This window comes from Hyla sarda, unplaced genomic scaffold (genome assembly GCF_029499605.1).
Source record: "Hyla sarda isolate aHylSar1 unplaced genomic scaffold, aHylSar1.hap1 scaffold_217, whole genome shotgun sequence".
Lineage (NCBI taxonomy): Eukaryota > Metazoa > Chordata > Amphibia > Anura > Hylidae > Hyla > Hyla sarda.
In genome coordinates, this window is record NW_026608839.1 from 53,662 (window position 1) to 80,629 (window position 26,968).

A 26,968-nucleotide genomic window follows, 5' to 3' on the forward strand; every position below is an offset into this window, starting at 1 on the left:
TCACAGTCATCCTCCGGTAACGGCACTTGGCAGTAGGCCTCATCGGCCCCGAGGGACAGTCGCTGCAACTTCTCCGCCAGTTCCCGGAACATCTCCGATGCCGCCACAGCAATCTTCCGCCCCTCGGACTCCATCTTGGAACTCCTGCAGACTGAAGAGGCCACTCTGTGTCTTCTCTATTATAAAGGTCTCCACCAAAATGGTCGCCAGCCGGAAGTGCGTCATCGGCTGCGCCTGGGACCGGAAGTTGCACAACAGCGTATCCTCTTCATCCACCCCCCTGGCAACAGGGGCTGGACTTCTTCCGTTCCACTTGGCTCTGGACACAACCACACTATTTCCTCGCCCAGGGGCGGGGAGAAGACTTTGGTGGGAGTCCTTGGCGCTCTTTTCCAGAGGATCTTTAACTCTTTCAGGTACCGGGAAGTTTTTGGCGCATCATTTCTGTCTTTCCTTTACACATGGCGGTTCTTTGACTTTAGAGAATGCAATAAACTTCTCCTTCCCCACCACTTGTATTTGCGCCTCGGCAGATAAATTTCTTTCAATAATACAGTCCCGTACACAGTTCAGATTTGGGGGATGGACTTGCTTTAGTGGCTGAATAGTTAAGGCGTACACCCGTATCCTGTTCGTGGACGCCAAAAACGTTGTGGTTGCCACGGGTGAGGTCCGCAGCCACCGCTACGCTGGGGTTAGCTACTTGGTTCTTGGGGGGGGTTATGAACCCAGGGTCGGATGGCATTAACCCTTAATGTCACGTAACGCCACTGTAGTCTTGGTATTTCCCGGGGTACTACAGGAACTCCGTCTCCCCACAGGCTAGTAAGGAAAGAATTGACTCCACACTAGGTTGCAGTATAACGGAGGCTTTACTAACTTGAAGATAGGTGGGACAATCTCCACAGCGCTCAACCAAAGTCTCCCAAAGGGTTAACAGACAGTCTCTAGAGGACCCCACAGCTTGCAGTGCCTGGACTTGATATTACATATATACTTGGCTCTTACGGCCGGACTAGGAGTTTTAGGTCTGCGCTATATTAGCAGAGGAACACAAAGAAATAGATCAGCTCACCAAAGTCCATATGTGTCAAGCATCAGGCAATAGTCCCGGAGCACGGAGGCAGGGAGCCGCCACTCCCCGTAGCACTGAGAAAAGGAATAGAGGATAGGGTCCGGCTCCTGGGTAGAAGTATCCAATAAAACTTAACCTTTAATGGCAACTATTAAAACATGAAAATTCGCCACTAGGTGGCAAGTGACATGTCATTAAAAAAAGGGGGGGTGAAACGCCGACGCGTTTCGAGCAGTTGCTCTTAATCATGGCGTTGGTATCTTGTCACACGGGTTTTAAATACCCACTGGCATATGGTCAGGTCCCACCGTGGAAACAAACTCCCCGCCTCCGTCAAACAGGATGTGACATGGCATATGGAAGGTAGCCGAAAAAAAGGTGCGGCCAGATTGAGTCTAATTAAGGCATAAAAGATTGCCGATTAACCCATAGGTAACCTGTTTGTCATATGAGTATTTGTATAATGATGTTCATAAATATATATACAAACAGTACAATACTACTACACAGTAACCTCCCGTGGAACATACACGAGAGGCTGTGCACGTTCAAACTGATATAGAATGTCATAACAAAATCAGCATAGGAAAAACCCCGAACACAATAAGAAATGATACAAAAAGATAGAATAACAGATAAAACGCATGATGTGAACCCCAACCTATATATGCAAAAACCGCAAATGGGCATAATAATATACATGAAGATTTATCCTATAGCAGAATATAACACTAGATAATAAGAAAGATACTAAATTAGGCGGGTGAAATGCTTCAAAATCTGATGTGAAACCAATATAAACCATATAATAATCCAAACACAAGAATAAAAATAGACAGAACGCACAATGTGTACAAAGCCACAGATGGAAAAAATATATATACTGAAGCTGCCATGAAATCATGTTCCGGACACATCATAGGTCCATAAATATTATAGTATATAGACACACGGGAACCTGTGGATAGACATGTAACCCACAAACCATTAATAATCGCACAGGTTACATGAAAAACCCCAGTTGTGGCTTAACATGGTATAAGACGTATCACATACAAAAAAATAAAGAATAAATATATCAAATCATAGGCGGCATTGATGGTCAAAAAAGAATCTATATAAATTTGACAAATAGCTTAGGTCTCTGAATTATATAGCCATGGTCACCACTAAAACAGCCGAGGCAGAGATCGCAGCACAAACCGCAGACTGTGGATAGATCCTAATATCATCTAAAATACAAAAACCACCAGTAATGACTGGATGAAACAAAGCTAATTTAGTAAAAATACATAAGGTCATTTCTATAGTTAGGGCCCATAGGAGCACGTGTTTCCATCCTTAAGATCCAAAAAGCCTCTCTCGTATGGAGAGCATGTAGCCAGTCCCCTTTTTTCGGCTACCTTCCATATGCCATGTCACATCTTGTTTGACAGAGGCGGGGAGTTTGTTTCCACGGTGGGACCTGACCATATGCCAGTGGGTATTTAAACCCCCGTGTGACAAGGTACCAACGCCATGATTAAGAGCAACTGCTCGAAACGCGTCAGCGTTTCACCCCCCTTTTTTTAAGTGACATGTCACTTGCCACCTAGTGGAGAACTTCCATGTTTTAATAGTTGCCATTAAAGGTTAAGTTTTATTGGATACTTCTACCCAGGAGCCGGACCCTATCCTCTATTCCTTTTCTCTGCGCTATATTAGGCTTGAGATTAAAGTCACTTACTGAAGTGTCGCTAGATTTGGGGCTTTTCGCCAGAGGATAATGAATTGTCCTTTAGGAATCCTCTGATCAAGGCTGAAGTAAAGGCTGGATATTCCTCCGCTCTGTACTCTGACTGAAATGAGTTGATGATTCTTCACTCTGAACCCCACACAACTCCTCTGAACCCCACACAACTCCTCTGAACCCCACACAACTCCTCTACACAGGAAATACCGCCCCTTATCAGGGAAGGCTAAACTACAGCCCATTGGCCAGGCTGCTGTGGATCATAGAGTTGTCTGTATCCCCTTTAGGATTTACAATAAAGTTACATACAAGTAATAACATAATATAACACCTTACACAAAAGTTTAGTCTAGCCCTCAGTCCTCCACTCTCACATACCCTGACTAGGCATGAGGTTGCTAGGTAACATACTTAAAGCTACAGACACCTAATAGCTGATTGCTAAGTTATAACAGTGTAAATACACATTAGAAATGGTTGAGTCCCTGCAGGGGAGCCCCCAGGACACTGGAGGCCTCAATCTGACAGGACCTATAATACCTTGACACAATGTACCTGTACTGGGACACCACAATTACTTACGCTACTGTTGAGCTGGTGTATTACTACAATGCACATACCCCTATGTATAACTATGTAGTACATACACACTGCTATACACATGGCGGTACTATAGACACTAGGATGCAATGCTCTGCACAGACCACTATACCCCTATGTATAACTATGCACTGCACACACTGATCTCTTATACTGATCATTGTTATCCCATAGGAGACTATAACACTGCACACACTGATCTCTTAAACTGATCATTATTATCCCATAGGAGACTATAACACTGTACACACTGATCTCTTATACTGATCATCGTTATCCCATAGGGACCTATAACACTGCACACACTGATAATTGTTATCCCATAGGAGACTATAATACTGATCACACTGATCTCTTATACTGATCCTTATTATCCCATAGGAGACTATAATACTGCACACACTGATCTTTTATACTGATCATTGTTATCCCATAGGAGACTATAACACTGCACACACTGATCTCTTATACTGATCATTGTTATCCCATAGGGACCTATAACAATGCACACACTGATCTCTTATACTGATCATTATTATACCATAGGGACCTATAACACTGCACACACTGATCTCTTATACTGATCATTATTATCCCATAGGAGACTATAACACTGCACACACTGATCATTGTTATCACATAGGAGACTATAACACTGCACACAGATCTCTTATACTGATCATTGTTATCCCATAGGGGGCTATAACACTGCTAACACTGATCTCTTATACTGATCATTATTATCCCATAGGAGACTATAATACTGATCACGCTGATCTCTTATACTGATCATTATTATTCCATAGGGACCTATAACACTGCACACACTGATCTCTTACACTGATCATTATTATCCCATAGGTGACTATAACACTGCACACACTGAGCTCTTATACTGATCAATGTTATCCCATAGGAGACTATAACACTGCACACACTGATCTCTTACACTGATCATTGTTATCCCATAAGAGACTATAACACTGCACACACTGAGCTCTTATACTGATCATTATTATCCCATAGGAGGCTATAACACTGCACACACTGATCTCTTATACTGATCATTATTATCCCATAGGGACCTATAACACTGCACACACTGATCTCTTATACTGATCATTGTTATCCCATAGGGGGCTATAACACTGCACACACTGAGCTCTTATACTGATCATTGTTATCCCATAGGGGGCTATAACACTGCACACACTGAGCTCTTATACTGATCATTGTTATCCCATAGGAGACTATAACACTGCACACACTGATCTCTTATACTGATCATTATTATCCCATAGGAGACTATAACACTACATACACTGATCATTATTATCCCATAGGAGACTATAATACTGATCACGCTGATCTCTTATACTGATCATTGTTATCCCATAAGAGACTATAACACTACATACACTGATCTCTTATACTGATCATTATTATCCCATAAGAGACTATAACACTGCACACACTGATCTCTTATACTGATCATTGTTATCCCATAGGAGGTTATAACACTGCACACCCTGATCTCTTATACTGATCATTATTATCCCATAGGAGACTATAACACTGCACACACTGATCTCTTATACTGATAATTATTATCCCATAGGAGGCTATAACACTGTACACACTGATCTCTTATACTGATCATTATTATCCCATAGGAGGCTATAACACTGCACACACTGATCTCTTATACTGATCATTATTATCCCATAGGGACCTATAACACTGCACACACTGATATCTTATACTGATCATTGTTATCCCATAGGAGACTATAACACTGCACACACTGATTTTTTACATTGATCACTAGTTTCTCATAGGAAACCATTGATCAATGATTCTGCCTGCTCATGTCTGGATCTCAGGCACTGAACAGTCATTCGGCGATTGGACAGCGAGGAGGCAGGTAGGGGCCCTCCTGTTGTCTTCTAGTTGTTCGAGACACCGTGATTTAATCCCGAACAGCTCCCTGAGCTAACCGGTGTAGGTTTACTTTAACTTTAGACGCAGCGTTCAACTTTGATCAGTGCCGCGCGCTATTAGGCCCGACCCCCTATCACGCTGTGGCCCTGCGTTATAGAATAGGAGCCGATCCATGACGTACATGTAGGTCAGGGGTCGGGAAAGGGTTGAAGGACAACTGCAGCTCCTGAACGGGGCCCCGGATTAGCACTCAGTAAGAGGGCGAATGCGCGTATAGGTCGACGGTTCCGCTCCCTCCCCTCCCCCTCCCCATACACAAACGCTGCCCCCCCCCCCCCGCCTCTCCCATAGAACTACATGGAGGAGGCGTTTGGGCTGCGGTGTCATATCTCCTGTACGGGAGAGTCCCGACAGAGCAGGAGATCGCGCGCAGGGGGGGGGGGGGGCAGCGTTCGGACCCCCACAATCAAACACTTATCCCATTATCCTGTTGCCACAGAAGGACTTTCAGCTTCACCCTCACAACACAATAACCAGGTCAGCAGCAGCAGTCTAATCTCTGCATTCACCAGACGTAGTGCTTGTCTCTCCAGCTCTGCCAGCAGGTCTCTCTCTCAGCTAAGTGCTGTCTCTATAACAGGTGCTGTCTCTGTGGTGCAGTCTCTCTATAACAGGTTCTGTCTCTGTGGTGCAGTCTCTCTCTATAACAGGTTCTGTCTCTGTGGTGCTGTCTCTCTATAACAGGTGCTGTCTCTGTGGTGTAGTCTCTCTATAACATGTGCTGTCTCTGTGGTGCTGTCTCTCTATAACAGGTTCTGTCTCTGTGGTGCTGTCTCTCTATAACAGGTTCTGTCTCTGTGGTGCTGTCTCTCTATAACAGGTGCTGTCTCTGTGGTGTAGTCTCTCTATAACATGTGCTGTCTCTGTGGTGCTGTCTCTCTTTAACAGGTTCTGACTCTGTGGTGCCGTCTCTCACAGCTAGAACCGCATCCGATCTCTGACTGGGCTTCTGGTAGTCTGACCAAATCCTTAGGGCACAGGACCTGTGTGATGTCACAGTCATGTGACCGAAGTCTCCACCAATCTGAGCAAACAGACTGATAGAGAGGAGACAGACTGATAGAGAGGAGACAGAGGAGACAGAATGATAGAGAGGAGACAGAGGAGACAGACTGATAGAGAGGAGACAGAGGAGACAGAGGAGACAGAGGAGACAGACTGATAGAGAGGAGACAGAGGAGACAGAATGATAGAGAGGAGACAGACAGACTGATAGAGAGGAGACAGACTGATAGAGAGGAGACAGAGGAGACAGACTGATAGAGAGGAGACAGACTGATAGAGAGGAGACAGAGGAGACAGACAGAGGAGACAGACTGATAGAGAGGAGACAGAGGAGACAGACTGATAGAGAGGAGACAGACTGATAGAGAGGAGACAGACTGATAGAGAGGAGACAGACTGATAGAGAGGAGACAGACTGATAGAGAGGAGACAGACTGATAGAGAGGAGACAGACTGATAGAGAGGAGACAGAGGAGACAGACAGAGGAGACAGAATGATAGAGAGGAGACAGAGGAGACAGACAGAGGAGACAGAATGATAGAGAGGAGACAGACTGATAGAGAGGAGACAGAGGAGACAGACAGAGGAGACAGACTGATAGAGAGGAGACAGACTGATAAAGAGGAGACAGACAGATCTAGAGGAGACAGAGGAGACAGACTGATAGAGAGGAGACAGACTGATAGAGAGGAGACAGAGGAGACAGACTGATAGAGAGGAGACAGACTGATAGAGAGGAGACAGACTGATAGAGAGGAGACAGACTGATAGAGAGGAGACAGACTGATAGAGAGGAGACAGACTGATAGAGAGGAGACAGACTGATAGAGAGGAGACAGAGGAGACAGACAGAGGAGACAGACTGATAGAGAGGAGACAGAGGAGACAGACAGAGGAGACAGACTGATAGAGAGGAGACAGAGGAGACAGACTGATAGAGAGGAGACAGACAGATCTAGAGGAGACAGAGGAGACAGACTGATAGAGAGGAGACAGACTGATAGAGAGGAGACAGACTGATAGAGAGGAGACAGACTGATAGAGAGGAGACAGACTGATAGAGAGGAGACAGACTGATAGAGAGGAGACAGAGGAGACAAAATGATAGAGAGGAGACAGAGGAGACAGACTGATAGAGAGGAGACAGAGGAGACAGACTGATAGAGAGGAGACAGAGGAGACAGACAGAGGAGACAGACTGATAGAGAGGAGACAGACTGATAGAGAGGAGACAGAGGAGACAGACTGATAGAGAGGAGACAGAGGAGACAGACAGAGGAGACAGACTGATAGAGAGGAGACAGAGGAGACAGACAGAGGAGACAGACTGATAGAGAGGAGACAGAGGAGACAGACTGATAGAGAGGAGACAGAGGAGACAGACAGAGGAGACAGACTGATAGAGAGGAGACAGACTGATAAAGAGGAGACAGACAGAGGAGACAGAGGAGACAGACTGATAGAGAGGAGACAGAGGAGACAGACAGGAGACAGACTGATAGAGAGGAGACAGACTGATAGAGAGGAGACAGAGGAGACAGACTGATAGAGAGGAGACAGAGGAGACAGACAGAGGAGACAGACTGATAGAGAGGAGACAGAGGAGACAGACAGAGGAGACAGACTGATAGAGAGGAGACAGAGGAGACAGACAGAGGAGACAGACTGATAGAGAGGAGACAGAGGAGACAGACTGATAGAGAGGAGACAGAGGAGACAGACTGATAGAGAGGAGACAGAGGAGACAGACAGAGGAGACAGACTGATAGAGAGGAGACAGACTGATAGAGAGGAGACAGACTGATAGAGAGGAGACAAAGGAGACAGACAGAGGAGACAGACAGAGGAGACAGACTGATAGAGAGGAGACAGACTGATAGAGAGGAGACAGAGGAGACAGACTGATAGAGAGGAGACAGACTGATAGAGAGGAGACAGAATGATAGAGAGGAGACAGACAGAGGAGACAGACTGATAGAGAGGAGACAGAAGAGACAGACAGAGGAGACAGACTGATAGAGAGGAGACAGACTGATAGAGAGGAGACAGACTGATAGAGAGGAGACAAAGGAGACAGACAGAGGAGACAGACTGATAGAGAGGAGACAGAGGAGACAGACAGAGGAGACAGACTGATAGAGAGGAGACAGACTGATAGAGAGGAGACAGAGGAGACAGAATGATAGAGAGGAGACAGAATGATAGAGAGGAGACAGAGGAGACAGACAGAGGAGACAGACGAGACAGACAGAGGAGACAGACTGATAGAGAGGAGACAGAGGAGACAGACAGAGGAGACAGACTGATAGAGAGGAGACAGAGGAGACAGACAGAGGAGACAGACTGATAGAGAGGAGACAGAGGAGACAGACAGAGGAGACAGACTGATAGAGAGGAGACAGACTGATAGAGAGGAGACAGAGGAGACAGAATGATAGAGAGGAGACAGAGGAGACAGACAGAGGAGACAGACTGATAGAGAGGAGACAGACTGATAGAGAGGAGACAGAGGAGACAGACTGATAGAGAGGAGACAGACTGATAGAGAGGAGACAGACTGATAGAGAGGAGACAGACTGATAGAGAGGAGACAGACTGATAGAGAGGAGACAGAGGAGACAGACAGAGGAGACAGACTGATAGAGAGGAGACAGACTGATAGAGAGGAGACAGAGGAGACAGACAGAGGAGACAGAATGATAGAGAGGAGACAGAGGAGACAGACTGATAGAGAGGAGACAGACTGATAGAGAGGAGACAGACTGATAGAGAGGAGACAGACTGATAGAGAGGAGACAGAGGAGACAGACAGAGGAGACAGAATGATAGAGAGGAGACAGAGGAGACAGACTGATAGAGAGGAGACAGACTGATAGAGAGGAGACAGAGGAGACAGACTGATAGAGAGGAGACAGACAGAGGAGACAGACAGAGGAGACAGACTGATAGAGAGGAGACAGACTGATAGAGAGGAGACAGAGGAGACAGACTGATAGAGAGGAGACAGACTGATAGAGAGGAGACAGACTGATAGAGAGGAGACAGACTGATCTAGAGGAGACAGAGGAGACAGACTGATAGAGAGGAGACAGACTGATAGAGAGGAGACAGACTGATAGAGAGGAGACAGAGGAGACAGACAGAGGAGACAGACTGATAGAGAGGAGACAGAGGAGACAGACTGATAGAGAGGAGACAGACTGATAGAGAGGAGACAGACTGATAGAGAGGAGACAGACTGATAGAGAGGAGACAGACTGATAGAGAGGAGACAGAGGAGACAGACAGAGGAGACAGACTGATAGAGAGGAGACAGACTGATAGAGAGGAGACAGAGGAGACAGACAGAGGAGACAGACTGATAGAGAGGAGACAGAGGAGACAGACAGATAGAGAGAAGACAGAGGAGACAGACTGATAGAGAGGAGACAGACAGATAGAGAGGAGACAGACTGATAGAGAGGAGACAGAGGAGACAGACAGAGGAGACAGACTGATAGAGAGGAGACAGACTGATCTAGAGGAGACAGACTGATAGAGAGGAGACAGACAGAGGAGACAGACAGATCTAGAGGAGACAGACTGATAGAGAGGAGACAGACTGATAGAGAGGAGACAGAGGAGACAGACTGATAGAGAGGAGACAGACAGAGGAGGCAGACTGATAGAGAGGAGACAGACTGATAGATTTATACTGCTTATCCCACCCCATGTGACTGATCACGTGACCATAACAACTTCACAGGTCCTATAACGTATGTTAGTAACCTCTGCTCCCCGCCCCTCACAGGTCCTATAACGTATGTTAGTAACCTCTGCTCCCCGCCCCTCACAGGTCCTATAACGTATGTTAGTAACCTCTGCTCCCCGCCCCTCACAGGTCCTATAACGTATGTTAGTAACCTCTGCTCCCCGCCCCTCACAGGTCCTATAACATATGTTAGTAGCCTCTGCTCCCCGCCCCTCACAGGTCCTATAACATATGTTAGTAACCTCTGCTCCCCGCCCCTCACAGGTCCTATAACGTATGTTAGTAGCCTCTGCTCCCCGCCCCTCACAGGTCCTATAACGTATGTTAGTAACCTCTGCTCCCCGCCCCTCACAGGTCCTATAACGTATGTTAGTAACCTCTGCTCCCCGCCCCTCACAGGTCCTATAACGCATGTTAGTAACCTCTGCTCCCCGCCCCTCACAGGTCCTATAACGTATGTTAGTAGCCTCTGCTCCCCGCCCCTCACAGGTCCTATAACGTATGTTAGTAGCCTCTGCTCCCCGCCCCTCACAGGTCCTATAACGTATGTTAGTAACCTCTGCTCCCCGCCCCTCACAGGTCCTATAACGTATGTTAGTAGCCTCTGCTCCCCGCCCCTCACAGGTCCTATAACGTATGTTAGTAGCCTCTGCTCCCCGCCCCTCACAGGTCCTATAACGTATGTTAGTAACCTCTGCTCCCCGCCCCTCACAGGTCCTATAACGTATGTTAGTAGCCTCTGCTCCCCGCCCCTCACAGGTCCTATAACGTATGTTAGTAACCTCTGCTCCCCGCCCCTCACAGGTCCTATAACGTATGTTAGTAACCTCTGCTCCCCGCCCCTCACAGGTCCTATAACGTATGTTAGTAACCTCTGCTCCCCGCCCCTCACAGGTCCTATAACGTATGTTAGTAGCCTCTGCTCCCCGCCCCTCACAGGTCCTATAACGTATGTTAGTAACCTCTGCTCCCCGCCCCTCACAGGTCCTATAACGTATGTTAGTAACCTCTGTTCCCCGCCCCTCACAGGTCCTATAACGTATGTTAGTAACCTCTGCTCCCCGCCCCTCACAGGTCCTATAACGTATGTTCGTAACCTCTGCTCCCCGCCCCTCACAGGTCCTATAACGTATGTTAGTAGCCTCTGCTCCCCGCCCCTCACAGGTCCTATAACGTATGTTAGTAACCTCTGCTCCCCGCCCCTCACAGGTCCTATAACGTATGTTAGTAACCTCTGTTCCCCGCCCCTCACAGGTCCTATAACGTATGTTAGTAACCTCTGCTCCCCGCCCCTCACAGGTCCTATAACGTATGTTAGTAACCTCTGCTCCCCGCCCCTCACAGGTCCTATAACGTATGTTAGTAACCTCTGCTCCCCGCCCCTCACAGGTCCTTCACCCACATATTTGTTTGCTCTGTATCCCTGCCCTCTATGTGACTGATCATGTGACCATAACAACATCACAGGTCCTAAGACGGAATGTTAGTATAATCTTCCCCGCCCCCATGTGACTAATCACATGATCACAACGTCACAGGTCCTTAACCCATATATTAATATGCTCAGCTTCTCGCCCATCATGTGAGTGATCATGTGATCACAACAATATCTCAGGCTCTTCTGTCTATTTCTCCATGTAGCATTATGGAGGACCACCCACCCCGAACATCACCGGGTAAGATATATTTACTATAGACCACCCACCCCGAACATCACCGGGTAAGATATATTTACTATAGACCACCCACCCCGAACATCACCGGGTAAGATATATTTATTATAGACCACCCACCCCGAACATCACCGGGTAAGATATATTTACTATAGACCACCCACCCCGAACATCACCGGGTAAGATATATTTACTATAGACCACTGACCCCGAACATCACCGGGTAAGATATATTTATTATAGACCACCGACCCCGTACATCACCGGGTAAGATATATTTATTATAGACCACCGACCCCGAACATCACCGGGTAAGATATATTTATTATAGACCACCGACCCCGAACAACACCGGGTAAGACATATTTATTATAGACCACCGGCCCCGAACATCACCTGGTAAGACATATTTATTATAGACCACCGGCCCCCAACATAATCACTGGGTAAGATATTTATTATAGACCACCGGCCCCCAACATCACCACCGGGTAAGATATATTTATTATAGACCACCGGCCCCGAACATCACCACTGGGTAAGATATATTTATTATAGACCACCGGCCCCGAACATCACCACTGGGTAAGACATATTTATTATAGACCACCGGCCCCCAACATTACCACCGGGTAAGATATATTTATTATAGACCACCGGCCCCGAACATCACCACCGGGTAAGATATATTTATTATAGACCACCGGCCCCGAACATCACCACTGGGTAAGATATATTTATTATAGACCACCGGCCCCCAACATCACCACCGGGTAAGATATATTTATTATAGACCACCGGCCCCGAACATCACCACTGGGTAAGATATATTTGATAAAGACCACCGGCCCCGAACATCACCACTGGGTAAGATATATTTGATAAAGACCACTGGTTTGTCACTTAAATATAAGAATATCCATTCAACACACCAGGACACAGAACGTAATAAAAAAAATACAAATTCTTTATTGAAAATACATAGATAAAAACATTTAAAAGGACAACAACAATCAGAAAAAAATGTGACTACCACATGGGCATGGTATGTATACAGGAAAAAGTAAACGTATGTCATGTGCAATCTATAAAGGTTGGCCAAAAAGCAGCATACAATAATTGAAAATATACTATAGGTACTTGTTCAGTTGATATGCTGGGCAACAAAGGATCAGTGAGCGCGCAGATAACTGCAAACATACTAACACAGATCCGCCAGGAGGCAAGGATGCATATTATTTGCCACACGGCGAAACAATACCCGGTCAAGGTCACATAATAATACAGCACGCCAGACCCCAACGCCATTTCACCATGAAGGCTCCTCGGAGGGGGGGGGGGGGCGCGTAGGGGTTTATGTCCTCATTTGTCTCTATCTCAGGAGGGTTTATGTCCTCAGTTGTCTCTTCCTCAGGAGGGTTTATGTCCTCAGTTGTCTCTATCTCAGGAGGGATTATGTCCTCATTTGTCTCTTCCTCAGGAGGGTTTATGTCCTCAGTTGTCTCTTCCTCAGGAGGGTTTATGTCCTCAGTTGTCTCTATCTCAGGAGGGTTTATGTCCTCAGTTGTCTCTTCCTCAGGAGGGTTTATGTCCTCAGTTGTCTCTATCTCAGGACGGTTTATGTCCTCATTTGTCTCTTCCTCAGGAGGGTTTATGTCCTCAGTTGTCTCTTCCTCAGGAGGGTTTATGTCCTCAGTTGTCTCTATCTCAGGAGGCTTTATGTCCTCAGTTGTCTCTTCCTCAGGAGGGTTTATGTCCTCAGTTGTCTCTTCCTCAGGAGGGTTTATGTCCTCAGTTGTCTCTATCTCAGGAGGGTTTATGTCCTCAGTTGTCTCTTCCTCAGAGTGGTTTATGTCCTCAGTTGTCTCTATCTCAGGAGGGTTTATGTCCTCAGTTGTCTCTTCCTCAGGAGGGTTTATGACCTCAGTTGTCTCTTCCTCAGCATTGTTTATGTCCTCAGTTGTCTCTTCCTGAGGAGGCTTTATGTCCTCAGTTGTCTCTTCCTCAGGAGGGTGTATGTTCTCAGTTGTCTCTATCTCAGGGGGGTTTATGTCCTCAGTTGTCTCTATCTCAGGATGGTTTATGTCCTCAGTTGTCTCTTCATCAGGAGGGTTTATGTCCTTAGTTGTCTCTTCCTCAGGAGGGTTTATGTCCTCTTTTGTCTCTATCTCAGGAGGGTTTATGTCATCAGTTGTCTCTTCCTCAGGAGGCTTTATGTCCTCAGTTGTCTCTATCTCAGGAGGGTTTATGTCCTCAGTTGTCTCTTTCAGGAGGGTTTATGTCCTCAGTTGTCTCTTCCTCAGAAGGGTATATGTCCTCAGTTGTCTCTTCCTCAGGAGGCTTTATGCCCTTAGTTGTCTCTATCTCAGGAGGGTTTATGTCCTCAGTTGTCTCTTCCTCAGGAGGGTTTATGTCCTCAGTTGTCTCTTCCTCAGGAGGGTTTATGTCCTCAGTTGTCTCTTCCTCAGGAGGCTTTATGCCCTTAGTTGTCTCTATCTCAGGAGGGTTTATGTCCTCAGTTGTCTCTTCCTGAGGAGGGTTTATGTCCTCAGTTGTCTCTTCCTCAGAAGGGTATATGTCCTCAGTTGTCTCTTCCTCAGGAGGGTTTATGTCCTCAGTTGTCTCTATCTCAGGACGGTTTATGTCCTCATTTGTCTCTTTCTCAGGAGGGTTTATGTTCTCAGTTGTCTCTATCTCAGGAGGGTTTATGTCCTCAGTTGTCTCTTCCTCAGGAGGGTTTATGACCTCAGTTGTCTCTATCTCAGGAGGGTTTATGTCCGCAGTTTTCTCTTCCTCAGGAGGCTTTATGCCCTTAGTTGTCTCTATCTCAGGAGGGTTTATGTCCTCAGTTGTCTCTATCTCAGGAGGGTTTATGTCCTCAGTTGTCTCTTCCTCAGGGGGGTTTATGCCCTCAATTGTCTCTTCCTCAAGAGCATTTATGTCCTCAGTTGTCTCTATCTCAGGACGGTTTATGTCCTCATTTGTCTCTTTCTCAGGAGGGTTTATGTTCTCAGTTGTCTCTATCTCAGGAGGGTTTATGTCCTCAGTTGTCTCTTCCTCAGGAGGGTTTATGACCTCAGTTGTCTCTATCTCAGGAGGGTTTATGTCCGCAGTTTTCTCTTCCTCAGGGGGGTTTATGTTCTCAGTTGTCTCTTCCTCAGGGGGGTTTATGTCCTCAATTGTCTCTTCCTCAAGAGCATTTATGTCCTCAGTTGTCTCTATCTCAGGAGGGTTTATGTCCTCAGTTGTCTCTATCTCAGGAGGGATTATGTCCTCAGTTGTCTCTATCTCAGGAGGGTTTATGTCCTCAGTTGTCTCTTCCTCAGGGGGGTTTATGTCCTCAGTTGTCTCTATCTCAGGAGAGTTTATGTCCTCAGTTGTCTCTATCTCAGGAGGGTTTATGTCCTCAGTTGTCTCTTCCTCAGGAGCGTTTATGTCCTCAGATGTCTCTTTCTAAGCAGGGTTTATATTGGCTTCTATTTTTCTCAATCACATTTGCACAATGCAGGATGATTTATTTCAGCAGATTGAGGTTGTAATATGATTGGCCTTTCCCGTTTTGCAGTAATTTTGATTAATTTCATCATTGTATTCGCTCATTGTCACGATTCGGCAGGCAGGAGGTGGATCCTCTGTGCCAGAGAAGGATTGGCGTGGACCGTGCTAGTGGACCGGTTCTAAGCTGCTACTGGTTTTCACCAGAGCCCGCCGCAAAGCGGGATGGTCTTGCAGCGGCGGTAGCAACCAGGTCGTATCCACTAGCAACGGCTCAACCTCTCTGACTGCTGAAGAAGGCGCGGTACAAGGGAGAAGACAAGAGCAAGGTCGGACGTAGCAGAAGGTCGGGGCAGGCAGCAAGAATCGTAGTCAATATGGCAATAGCAGGAGGTCAAGTACACAGTATGGACAAACACAGTAAACGCTTTCTCTAGGCACTAAGGCAACAAGATCCGGCAGGGGAGTGCAGGGGCAGAGATCAGATATAGTCTGGGAGCAGGTGGAAGCCAATTAAGCTAATTGGGCCAGGCACCAATCATTGGTGCACTGGCCCTTTAAGTCTCAGGGAGCTGGCGCGCGCGCGCCCTAGAGAGCGGAGCCGCGCGCGCCAGCACATGACAGCAGGGGACCGGGACGGGTAAGTGACCTGGGATGCGATTCGCGAGCGGGCGCGTCCCGCTGTGCGAATCGCATCCCCGACGGCCATGACAGTGCAGCGCTCCCGGTCAGCGGGACCGACCGGGGCGCTGCGGAGAGAGAGACGCCGTAAGCGCTCCGGGGAGGAGCGGGGACCCGGAGCGCTAGGCGTAACACTCATTCTGTATCTTCTACAGATCCGTGTATACAGAATCCACCACAGAGATGTCCTTCCAGGATTATCCAGATGAAGATCTCAATGTCCATCAGGTATAGGGAGATGACGTCTCCTCATATATAATAATATAAGGCCGCCTTATTAGAGTTATTATTAAGTACCTGATTTCCCTCAACTGTTTAGGATGAAGATGTTCCTGGCATTAAAGTTGAGCCGAAGTGTGAAGAAGAGGACGGGATGTATATAGTGATGGATCAGGAGTGTAAGAAGCTCGGATGTCCCCTAGATCCCCCATTATCTGATCCTCTACACAATGTATTCAGTCACTGTGTGTCTCCTACAGATGGATCCAGGAAGAGGAACCCACCAGGGAGATGTCCTGCTCCTCTGGATTCCCAGGACTGTCCGAGGAGAGATGACAATGTCCTACAGGATGATCAGGTAGAGAGGACAATGTCCTACAGGATGATCAGGTAGATGGAGAGGACAATGTCCTACAGGATGATCAGGTAGATGGAGAGGACAATGTCCTACAGGATGATCAGGTAGATGGAGAGGACAATGTCCTACAGGATGATCAGGTAGATGGAGAGGACAATGTCCTACAGGATGATCAGGTAGAGAGGACAATGTCCTATAGGATGATCAGGTAGATGGAGAGGACAATGTCCTACAGGATGATCAGGTAGATGGAGAGGACAATGTCCTACAGGATGATCAGGTAGATGGAGAGGACAGTGTCCTACAGGATTATCGAGGTAGATAACTCTGAGGCTACACCTATGTGGGTTTGTCTGGATTTCTTTGGGCACTTACCGTCATGGGCGTCTCATATATTGATCCTTTTTCACACAACACGTTGACCCTCATTTACTAATGTTTTCCTGACAGTTTTTCCTCGGGTTATGCTCCCAATGTTGCTGCGTGCAACACAGTTTGCAATAGTCTGCACCCAAAAAAATGCAATGTTTCTCAAAACCCTCCAATTTTCCACAAAACAATGAGTGGGTGTGGTCTCCGAAAGAAAAAAAAAAACATATTTACTAATGTTCCCCCATAAAATGTGGTTGATTTTTGTTCTACAGAACTCGAAAACTCAGAACTAGAGATGAGCAAACTTTTCAAAAATTTGATTCGGCCAATTCGCCAAATTTTCCGAAAAAATTTGTTTCGATCCGAATGTATTTGCAGCGAAATTATATTTCTGGCCTACAGACAGCCTCAATAGGGGTGTAGAACACTTTGCTGTGTTCTCACACACATATGGAGTGTGCTGGGGTAGTGAAATACAACTGTTATTCAGAATAGCATGCAGATTACCGGCATCGCTCTTAGAATCACTGCCGCACAGCAGCACAATGACAGAGCCTGGAGGTGGCATCAGTGTCAGGAGACCATATAGTGGCTGAATGACACAGCCTGGAGGTGTTGGTAGCATGAGGAGACCATATAGTGGCTGAATGACACAGCTTGGATGAGGCTGAAGCATGAGGAGACCATATAGTGGCTGAATGACACAGTGTGGAGGTGTTGGCAGCATGAGGAGACCATATAGTGGCTGAATGACACAGTGTGGAGGTGTTGGCAGCATGAGGAGACCATATAGTGGCTGAATGACACAGCGTGGAGGTGTTGGCAGTATGAGGAGACCATATAGTGGTTGGATGACACAGCGTGGAGGTGTTGGCAGCATGAGGACACCATATAGTGGTTGAATGACACAGTGTGGAGGTGTTGGCAGCATAAGGACACCCTATAGTGGCTGAATGACACAGCGTGGAGCTGTTGGCAGCATGAGGACATCATATAGTGGCTGAATGACAAAGCTTGGATGAGGCTGAAGCATGAGGAGACCATATAGTGGCTGAATGACACAGCCTGGAGGTGTTGGTAGCATGAGGAGACCATATAGTGGCTGAATGACACAGCTTGGATGAGGCTGAAGCATGAGGAGACCATATAGTGACTGACACAGTGTGGAGGTGTTGGCAGCATGAGGAGACCATATAGTGTCTGAATGACACAGTGTGGAGGTGTTGGCAGCATGAGGAGACCATATAGTGGCTGAATGACACAGCATGGAGGTGTTGGCAGTATGAGGAGACCATATAGTGGTTGGATGACACAGTGTGGAGGTGTTGGCAGCATGAGGACACCATATAGTGGTTGAATGACACAGCGTGGAGGTGTTGGCAGCATAAGGACACCCTATAGTGGCTGAATGACACAGCGTGGAGGTGTTGGCAGCATGAGGACATCATATAGTGGCTGAATGACACAGCGTGGAGGTGTTGGCAGCATGAGGAGAACATATAGTGGCTGAATTACACAGCTTGGATGAGGCTGAAGCATGAGGAGACCATATAGTGGCTAAATGACACAGCGTGGAGGTCTTGGCAGCATGAGGAGACCATATAGTGGCTGAATGACACAGCTTGGATGAGGCTGAAGCATGAGGAGACCATATAGTGGCTGAATGACACAGCGTGGAGGTGTTGGCAGCATGAGGAGACCATATAGTGGTTGAATTACACAGCATGGTGGTGTTGGCAGCATGAGGAGACCATATAGTGGCTTGTTGACACAGCGTGGAGGTGTTGGCAGCATGAGGAGACCATATAGTGGCTGAATGACACAGCGTGGAGGGTGTTGGCAGCATGAGGAGACCATATAGTGACTGAATGACACAGTGTGGAGGTGTTGGCAGCATGAGGAGACCATATAGTGGCTTAATGACACAGCTTAGATGAGGCTGAAGCATGAGGAGACCATATAGTGGCTGAATGACACAGCGTGGAGGTGTTGGCAGCATGAGGAGACCATATACTGGTTGAATTACACAGCATGGTGGTGTTGGCAGCATGAGGAGACCATATAGTGACTGACATAACGTGGAGGTGTTGGCAGCATGAGGAGACCATATAGTGGCTGAATCACAAAGCTTGGATGAGGCTGAAGCATGAGGAGACCATAGAGTGGCTGAATGACACAGCCTGGAGGTGTTGGCAGCATGAGCAGACCATATAGTGACTGAATGACACAGTGTGGAGGTGTTGGCAGCATGAGGAGACCATATAGTGGCTTAATGACACAGCTTGGATGAGGCTGAAGCATGAGGAGACCATATAGTGGCTGAATGACACATCGTGGAGGTGTTGGCAGCATGAGGAGACCATATAGTGGCTGAATGACATAACGTGGAGGTGTTGGCAGCATGAGGAGACCATATAGTGACTGAATGACACAGCGTGGAGGTGTTGGTAGCATGAGGAGACCATATATTGGCTGAATGACACAGCGTGGAGGTGTTGGCAGCATGAGGAGACCATATAGTGGCTGAATGACACAGCTTGGATGAGGCTGAAGCATGAGGAGACCATAAAGTGGCTGAATGACCCAGCCTGGAGGTGTTGGCAGCACGAGGAGACCATATAGTGGCTGAATGACACATCGTGGAGGTGTTGGCAGCATGAGGAGACCATATAGTGGCTGAATGACATAACATGGAGGTGTTGGCAGCATGAGGAGACCATATAGTGACTGAATGACACAGCGTGGAGGTGTTGGTAGCATGAGGAGACCATATAGTGGCTGAATGACACATTGTGTAGGTGTTGGCAGCATGAGGAGACCATATAGTGGCTGAATGACACAGCTTGGATGAGGCTGAAGCATGAGGAGACCATAAAGTGGCTGAATGACCCAGCCTGGAGGTGTTGGCAGCACGAGGAGACCATATAGTGGCTGAATGACACAGCGTAAAGGTGTTGGCAGCATGAGGAGACCATATAGTGGCTGAATGACACAGCGTGGAGGTGTTGGCAGCATGAGGAGACCATATAGTGGCTGAATGACAGCGTGGAGGTGTTGGCAGCATGAGGAGACCATATAGTGGCTAAATGACACAGCTTGGATGAGGCTGAAGCATGAGGAGACCATATAGTGGCTAAATGACACAGCGTGGAGGTCTTGGCAGCATGAGGAGACCATATAGTGGCTGAATGACACAGCTTGGATGAGGCTGAAGCATGAGGAGACCATATAGTGGCTGAATGACACAGCGTGGAGGTGTTGGCAGCATGAGGAGACCATATAGTGGTTGAATTACACAGCATGGTGGTGTTGGCAGCATGAGGAGACCATATAGTGGCTTGTTGACACAGCGTGGAGGTGTTGGCAGCATGAGGAGACCATATAGTGGCTGAATGACACAGCGTGGAGGGTGTTGGCAGCATGAGGAGACCATATAGTGACTGAATGACACAGTGTGGAGGTGTTGGCAGCATGAGGAGACCATATAGTGGCTTAATGACACAGCTTAGATGAGGCTGAAGCATGAGGAGACCATATAGTGGCTGAATGACACAGCGTGGAGGTGTTGGCAGCATGAGGAGACCATATACTGGTTGAATTACACAGCATGGTGGTGTTGGCAGCATGAGGAGACCATATAGTGACTGACATAACGTGGAGGTGTTGGCAGCATGAGGAGACCATATAGTGGCTGAATCACAAAGCTTGGATGAGGCTGAAGCATGAGGAGACCATAGAGTGGCTGAATGACACAGCCTGGAGGTGTTGGCAGCATGAGCAGACCATATAGTGACTGAATGACACAGTGTGGAGGTGTTGGCAGCATGAGGAGACCATATAGTGGCTTAATGACACAGCTTGGATGAGGCTGAAGCATGAGGAGACCATATAGTGGCTGAATGACACATCGTGGAGGTGTTGGCAGCATGAGGAGACCATATAGTGGCTGAATGACATAACGTGGAGGTGTTGGCAGCATGAGGAGACCATATAGTGACTGAATGACACAGCGTGGAGGTGTTGGTAGCATGAGGAGACCATATATTGGCTGAATGACACAGCGTGGAGGTGTTGGCAGCATGAGGAGACCATATAGTGGCTGAATGACACAGCTTGGATGAGGCTGAAGCATGAGGAGACCATAAAGTGGCTGAATGACCCAGCCTGGAGGTGTTGGCAGCACGAGGAGACCATATAGTGGCTGAATGACACATCGTGGAGGTGTTGGCAGCATGAGGAGACCATATAGTGGCTGAATGACATAACATGGAGGTGTTGGCAGCATGAGGAGACCATATAGTGACTGAATGACACAGCGTGGAGGTGTTGGTAGCATGAGGAGACCATATAGTGGCTGAATGACACATTGTGTAGGTGTTGGCAGCATGAGGAGACCATATAGTGGCTGAATGACACAGCTTGGATGAGGCTGAAGCATGAGGAGACCATAAAGTGGCTGAATGACCCAGCCTGGAGGTGTTGGCAGCACGAGGAGACCATATAGTGGCTGAATGACACAGCGTAAAGGTGTTGGCAGCATGAGGAGACCATATAGTGGCTGAATGACACAGCGTGGAGGTGTTGGCAGCATGAGGAGACCATATAGTGGCTGAATGACAGCGTGGAGGTGTTGGCAGCATGAGGAGACCATATAGTGGCTAAATGACACAGCTTGGATGAGGCTGAAGCATGAGGAGACCATATAGTGGCTGAATGACACAGCGTGGAGGTGTTGGCAGCATGAGGAGACCATATAGTGGCTGAATGACACAGCGTGGAGGTGTTGGCAGCATGAGGAGACCATATAGTGACTGAATGACACAGCGTAAAGGTGTTGGCAGCATGATGAGACCATATAGTGGCTGAATGACACAGCGTGTGTCACGATGCCGGCTGGCAGGTAGTGGATCCTCTGTGCCAGAGAGGGATTGGCGTGGACCGTGCTAGTGGACCGGTTCTAAGCCACTACTGGTTTTCACCAGAGCCCGCCGCAAAGCGGGATGGTCTTGCTGCGGCGGTAGTGACCAGGTCGTATCCACTAGCAACGGCTCACCTCTCTGGCTGCTGAAGATAGGCGCGGTACAAGGGAGTAGGCAAAAGCAAGGTCGGACGTAGCAGAAGGTCGGGGCAGGCAGCAAGGATCGTAGTCAGGGGCAACGGCAGAAGGTCTGGAAACACAGGCAAGGAACACACAAGGAACGCTTTCACTGGCACTAAGGCAACAAGATCCGGCAAGGGAGTGCAGGGGAAGTGAGGTGATATAGGGAAGTGCACAGGTGAACACACTAATTGGGACCACTGCGCCAATCAGCGGCGCAGTGGCCCTTTAAATCGCAGAGACCCGGCGCGCGCGCGCCCTAGGGAGCGGGGCCGCGCGCGCCGGGACAGAACAGACGGAGAGCGAGTCAGGTAGGGGAGCCGGGGTGCGCATCGCGAGCGGGCGCTACCCGCATCGCGAATCGCATCCCGGCTGGCAGCGGAATCGCAGCGCCCCGGGTCAGAGGACGTGACCGGAGCGCTGCCGCGGGGAGAGTGAAGCGAGCGCTCCGGGGAGGAGCGGGGACCCGGAGCGCTCGGCGTAACAGTACCCCCCCCCTTGGGTCTCCCCCTCTTCTTGGAGCCTGAGAACCTGAGGAGCAGACTTTTGTCTAGGATGTTGTCCTCAGGTTCCCAGGATCTCTCTTCAGGACCACAACCCTCCCAGTCCACTAAAAAAAAATTTTTTCCTCTGACCTTTTTGGCAGCTAAAATTTCTTTGACCGAGAAGATGTCCGAGGAGCCAGAAACAGGAGTGGGAGGAACAGATTTGGGAGAAAAACGGTTGAGGATGAGTGGTTTGAGAAGAGAGACGTGAAAGGCATTAGGGATACGAAGAGAGGGAGGAAGAAGAAGTTTATAAGAGACAGGATTAATTTGACACAAAATTTTGAAAGGACCAAGATAGCGTGGTCCCAACTTGTAGCTAGGGACACGGAAGCGGACATATTTAGCGGAGAGCCATACCTTGTCTCCAGGGGAAAAAACGGGGGGAGCTCTTCTTTTCTTATCCGCGAACTTCTTCATGCGTGATGAAGCCTGTAAGAGAGAATTTTGGGTCTCTCTCCATATGATGGAAAGGTCACGAGAAATTTCATCCACAGCGGGCAGACCAGAGGGCAAGGGAGTAGGGAGGGGGGGGAAGAGGGTGACGGCCGTACACCACGAAAAATGGGGATTTGGAGGAAGACTCAGAGACCCTGAAGTTATACGAGAATTCGGCCCATGGGAGGAGATCTGCCCAGTCATCCTGGCGGGAGGAAACAAAATGTCGCAAATAATCACCCAAGATCTGGTTAATCCTTTCTACTTGTCCATTGGACTGGGGATGATATGCAGAAGAAAAATTTAATTTAATCTTGAGTTGTTTACAGAGAGCCCTCCAGAATTTAGACACGAATTGGACGCCTCTATCCGAGACAATCTGCGTAGGCAACCCGTGAAGACGAAAAATGTGTACAAAAAATTGTTTAGCCAACTGAGGCGCAGAAGGAAGACCAGGAAGAGGGATGAAATGTGCCATTTTGGAGAATCGATCAACGACCACCCAAATAACAGTGTTGCCACGGGAAGGGGGTAAATCAGTAATAAAATCCATACCAATCAGAGACCAAGGCTGTTCGGGGACAGGCAGAGGATGAAGAAAACCAGCGGGCTTCTGGCGAGGAGTCTTATCCCGGGCACAGATAGTGCAGGCTCGCACAAAGTCCACAACATCAGTCTCCAGAGTCGGCCACCAATAGAAGCGGGAGATGAGTTGCACAGATTTCTTGATACCCGCATGACCTGCGAGATGGGAGGAGTGACCCCATTTGAGGATTCCGAGGCGTTGGCGAGGAGAAACAAAGGTCTTTCCTGGAGGAGTCTGCCTGATGGAGGCAGGAGAAGTGGAGATCAGGCAGTCAGGTGGAATGATGTGTTGCGGAGAGAGTTCAACTTCTGAGGCATCCGAGGAACGAGAGAGAGCATCGGCCCTAATGTTCTTATCGGCAGGACGAAAGTGAATCTCAAAATTAAATCGGGCAAAGAACAGAGACCACCGGGCCTGGCGAGGATTCAGCCGTTGGGCAGACTGGAGGTAGGAGAGGTTCTTGTGGTCGGTGTAGATAATAACAGGAGAACTTGATCCCTCCAGCAGATGCCTCCATTCCTCAAGTGCTAATTTGATGGCTAGAAGCTCTCGATCCCCGATGGAGTAGTTCCTCTCCGCTGGAGAGAAGGTCCTAGAGAAAAAACCACAAGTGACAGCATGCCCGGAAGAATTTTTTTGTAGAAGAACAGCTCCAGCTCCCACTGAGGAGGCATCAACCTCCAATAGGAAGGGTTTGGAAGGGTCAGGTCTGGAGAGGACGGGAGCCGAAGAAAAGGCAGACTTGAGTCGTTTAAAGGCGTCTTCTGCTTGAGGAGGCCAGGACTTGGGATCAGCATTTTTTTTGGTTAAAGCCACGATAGGAGCCACAATGGTAGAAAAATGTGGAATAAATTGCCTGTAATAATTGGCGAACCCCAAAAAGCGTTGGATAGCACGGAGTCCGGAGGGGCGTGGCCAATCTAAGACGGCAGAGAGTTTGTCTGGATCCATCTGTAGTCCCTGGCCAGAGACCAAATATCCTAGAAAAGGAAGAGATTGGCATTCAAACAGACATTTCTCGATTTTGGCATAGAGTTGGTTGTCACGAAGTCTCTGAAGAACCATACGGACATGCTGGCGGTGTTCTTCTAGATTGGCAGAAAAAATTAGGATATCGTCCAGATATACAACAACACAGGAGTATAACAAATCACGAAAAATTTCATTGACAAAGTCTTGGAAGACGGCAGGGGCGTTGCACAGTCCAAAGGGCATGACCAGATACTCAAAGTGTCCATCTCTGGTGTTAAATGCCGTTTTCCACTCGTCCCCCTCTCTGATGCGGATGAGGTTATAGGCGCCTCTTAAATCCAATTTAGTGAAGATGTGGGCACCTTGGAGGCGATCAAAGAGTTCAGAGATGAGGGGTAAGGGGTAGCGGTTCTTAACCGTGATTTTATTAAGACCGCGGTAGTCAATGCAAGGACGTAGGGAGCCATCTTTTTTGGACACAAAGAAAAATCCGGCTCCGGCAGGAGAGGAGGATTTACGGATAAAGCCCTTTTTTAGATTCTCCTGGACGTATTCGGACATGGCAAGAGTCTCTGGGGCAGAGAGAGGATAAATTCTGCCCCGGGGTGGAGTAGTGCCCGGGAGGAGGTCGATAGGGCAATCATAAGGCCTGTGAGGAGGTAGAGTCTCAGCTTGTTTTTTGCAGAAAACATCCGCGAAGTCCATATAGGCCTTAGGGAGACCGGTTACTGGAGGAACCACAGAGTTACGGCAAGGGTTACTGGGAACCGGTTTTAGACAGTTCTTGGAACAAGAGGACCCCCAACTCTTGATCTCCCCAGTGGACCAATCCAGGGTAGGGGAATGAAGTTGAAGCCAGGGAAGTCCAAGGAGAATTTCCGAGGTGCAATTGGGGAGGACCAAAAGTTCAATCCTCTCATGATGAGATCCGATGCTCATAAGAAGGGGCTCCGTGCGGAAACGTATGGTACAGTCCAATCTTTCATTATTTACACAATTGATGTAGAGGGGTCTGGCGAGACTGGTCACCGGGATGTTGAACCTGTTGACGAGAGAGGCCAAAATAAAATTTCCTGCAGATCCTGAGTCCAAGAAGGCCACTGTAGAGAAGGAGAAGGCAGAGGCAGACATCCGCACAGGCACAGTAAGACGTGGAGAAGCAGAGTAGACATCAAGGACTGTCTCACCATTGTGCGGAGTCAGCGTACGTCTTTCCAGGCGAGGAGGACGGATAGGACAATCTCTCAGGAAGTGTTCGGTACTAGCACAGTACAGGCAGAGGTTCTCCATACGGCGTCGTGTCCTCTCTTGAGGTGTCAGGCGAGACCGGTCGACCTGCATAGCCTCCACGGCGGGAGGCACAGGAACAGATTGCAGGGGACCAGAGGAGAGAGGAGCCGAGGAGAAGAAACGCCTCGTGCGAACAGAGTCCATATCTTGGCGGAGTTCCTGACGCCTTTCGGAAAAACGCATGTCAATGCGAGTGGCTAGGTGAATAAGTTCATGTAGATTAGCAGGAATTTCTCGTGCGGCCAGAACATCTTTAATGTTGCTGGATAGGCCTTTTTTGAAGGTCGCGCAGAGGGCCTCATTATTCCAGGACAATTCAGAAGCAAGAGTGCGGAATTGTACGGCATACTCGCCAACGGAAGAATTACCCTGGACCAGGTTCAAGAGGGCAGTCTCAGCAGAAGAGGCTCGGGCAGGTTCCTCAAAGACACTTCGGATTTCCGAGAAGAAGGAGTGTACAGAGGCAGTGACGGGGTCATTGCGGTCCCAGAGCGGTGTGGCCCATGACAGGGCTTTTCCGGACAGAAGGCTGACTACGAAAGCCACCTTAGACCTTTCAGTGGGAAACAGGTCCGACATCATCTCCAGATGCAGGGAACATTGGGAAAGAAAGCCACGGCAAAACTTAGAGTCCCCATCAAATTTATCCGGCAAGGATAAGCGTATCCCAGGAGCGGCCACTCGCTGCGGAGGAGGTGCAGGAGCTGGCGGAGGAGATGACTGCTGAAGCTGTGGTAGTAACTGTTGTAGCATAATGGTCAGTTGAGACAGCTGTTGGCCTTGTTGCGCTATCTGTTGTGACTGCTGGGCGACCACCGTGGTGAGGTCAGCGACAACTGGCAGAGGAACTTCAGCGGGATCCATGGCCGGATCTACTGTCACGATGCCGGCTGGCAGGTAGTGGATCCTCTGTGCCAGAGAGGGATTGGCGTGGACCGTGCTAGTGGACCGGTTCTAAGCCACTACTGGTTTTCACCAGAGCCCGCCGCAAAGCGGGATGGTCTTGCTGCGGCGGTAGTGACCAGGTCGTATCCACTAGCAACGGCTCACCTCTCTGGCTGCTGAAGATAGGCGCG

The 26,968-nt window shown here is 48.4% G+C and overlaps 1 protein-coding gene across 7 annotated transcripts in view; it reads left to right on the plus strand.

Annotated features, from left to right (window-relative positions):
• LOC130319815 (zinc finger protein OZF-like) overlaps positions 1 to 26,968 on the plus strand; it is a 45,803-nt gene that overhangs the window by 5,621 nt on the left and 13,214 nt on the right. The window contains exons 1-5 of one of the 7 annotated variants that reach the window (XM_056552987.1): positions 11,491 to 11,519; positions 11,807 to 11,841; positions 16,170 to 16,242; positions 16,334 to 16,412; positions 16,494 to 16,591. In XM_056552987.1, coding sequence (XP_056408962.1) covers positions 16,198 to 16,242; positions 16,334 to 16,412; positions 16,494 to 16,591 — 222 coding nt within the window. In that variant the 5' untranslated portion in view covers positions 11,491 to 11,519; positions 11,807 to 11,841; positions 16,170 to 16,197. Of the gene's footprint in view, positions 1 to 11,490; positions 11,520 to 11,622; positions 11,704 to 11,806; positions 11,842 to 11,998; positions 12,018 to 12,108; positions 12,150 to 12,845; positions 12,884 to 16,169; positions 16,243 to 16,333; positions 16,413 to 16,493; positions 16,592 to 26,968 lie in introns of those variants that run through there. The other 6 variants (XM_056552986.1, XM_056552991.1, XM_056552988.1 and 3 more) reach the window with 6 other exon arrangements.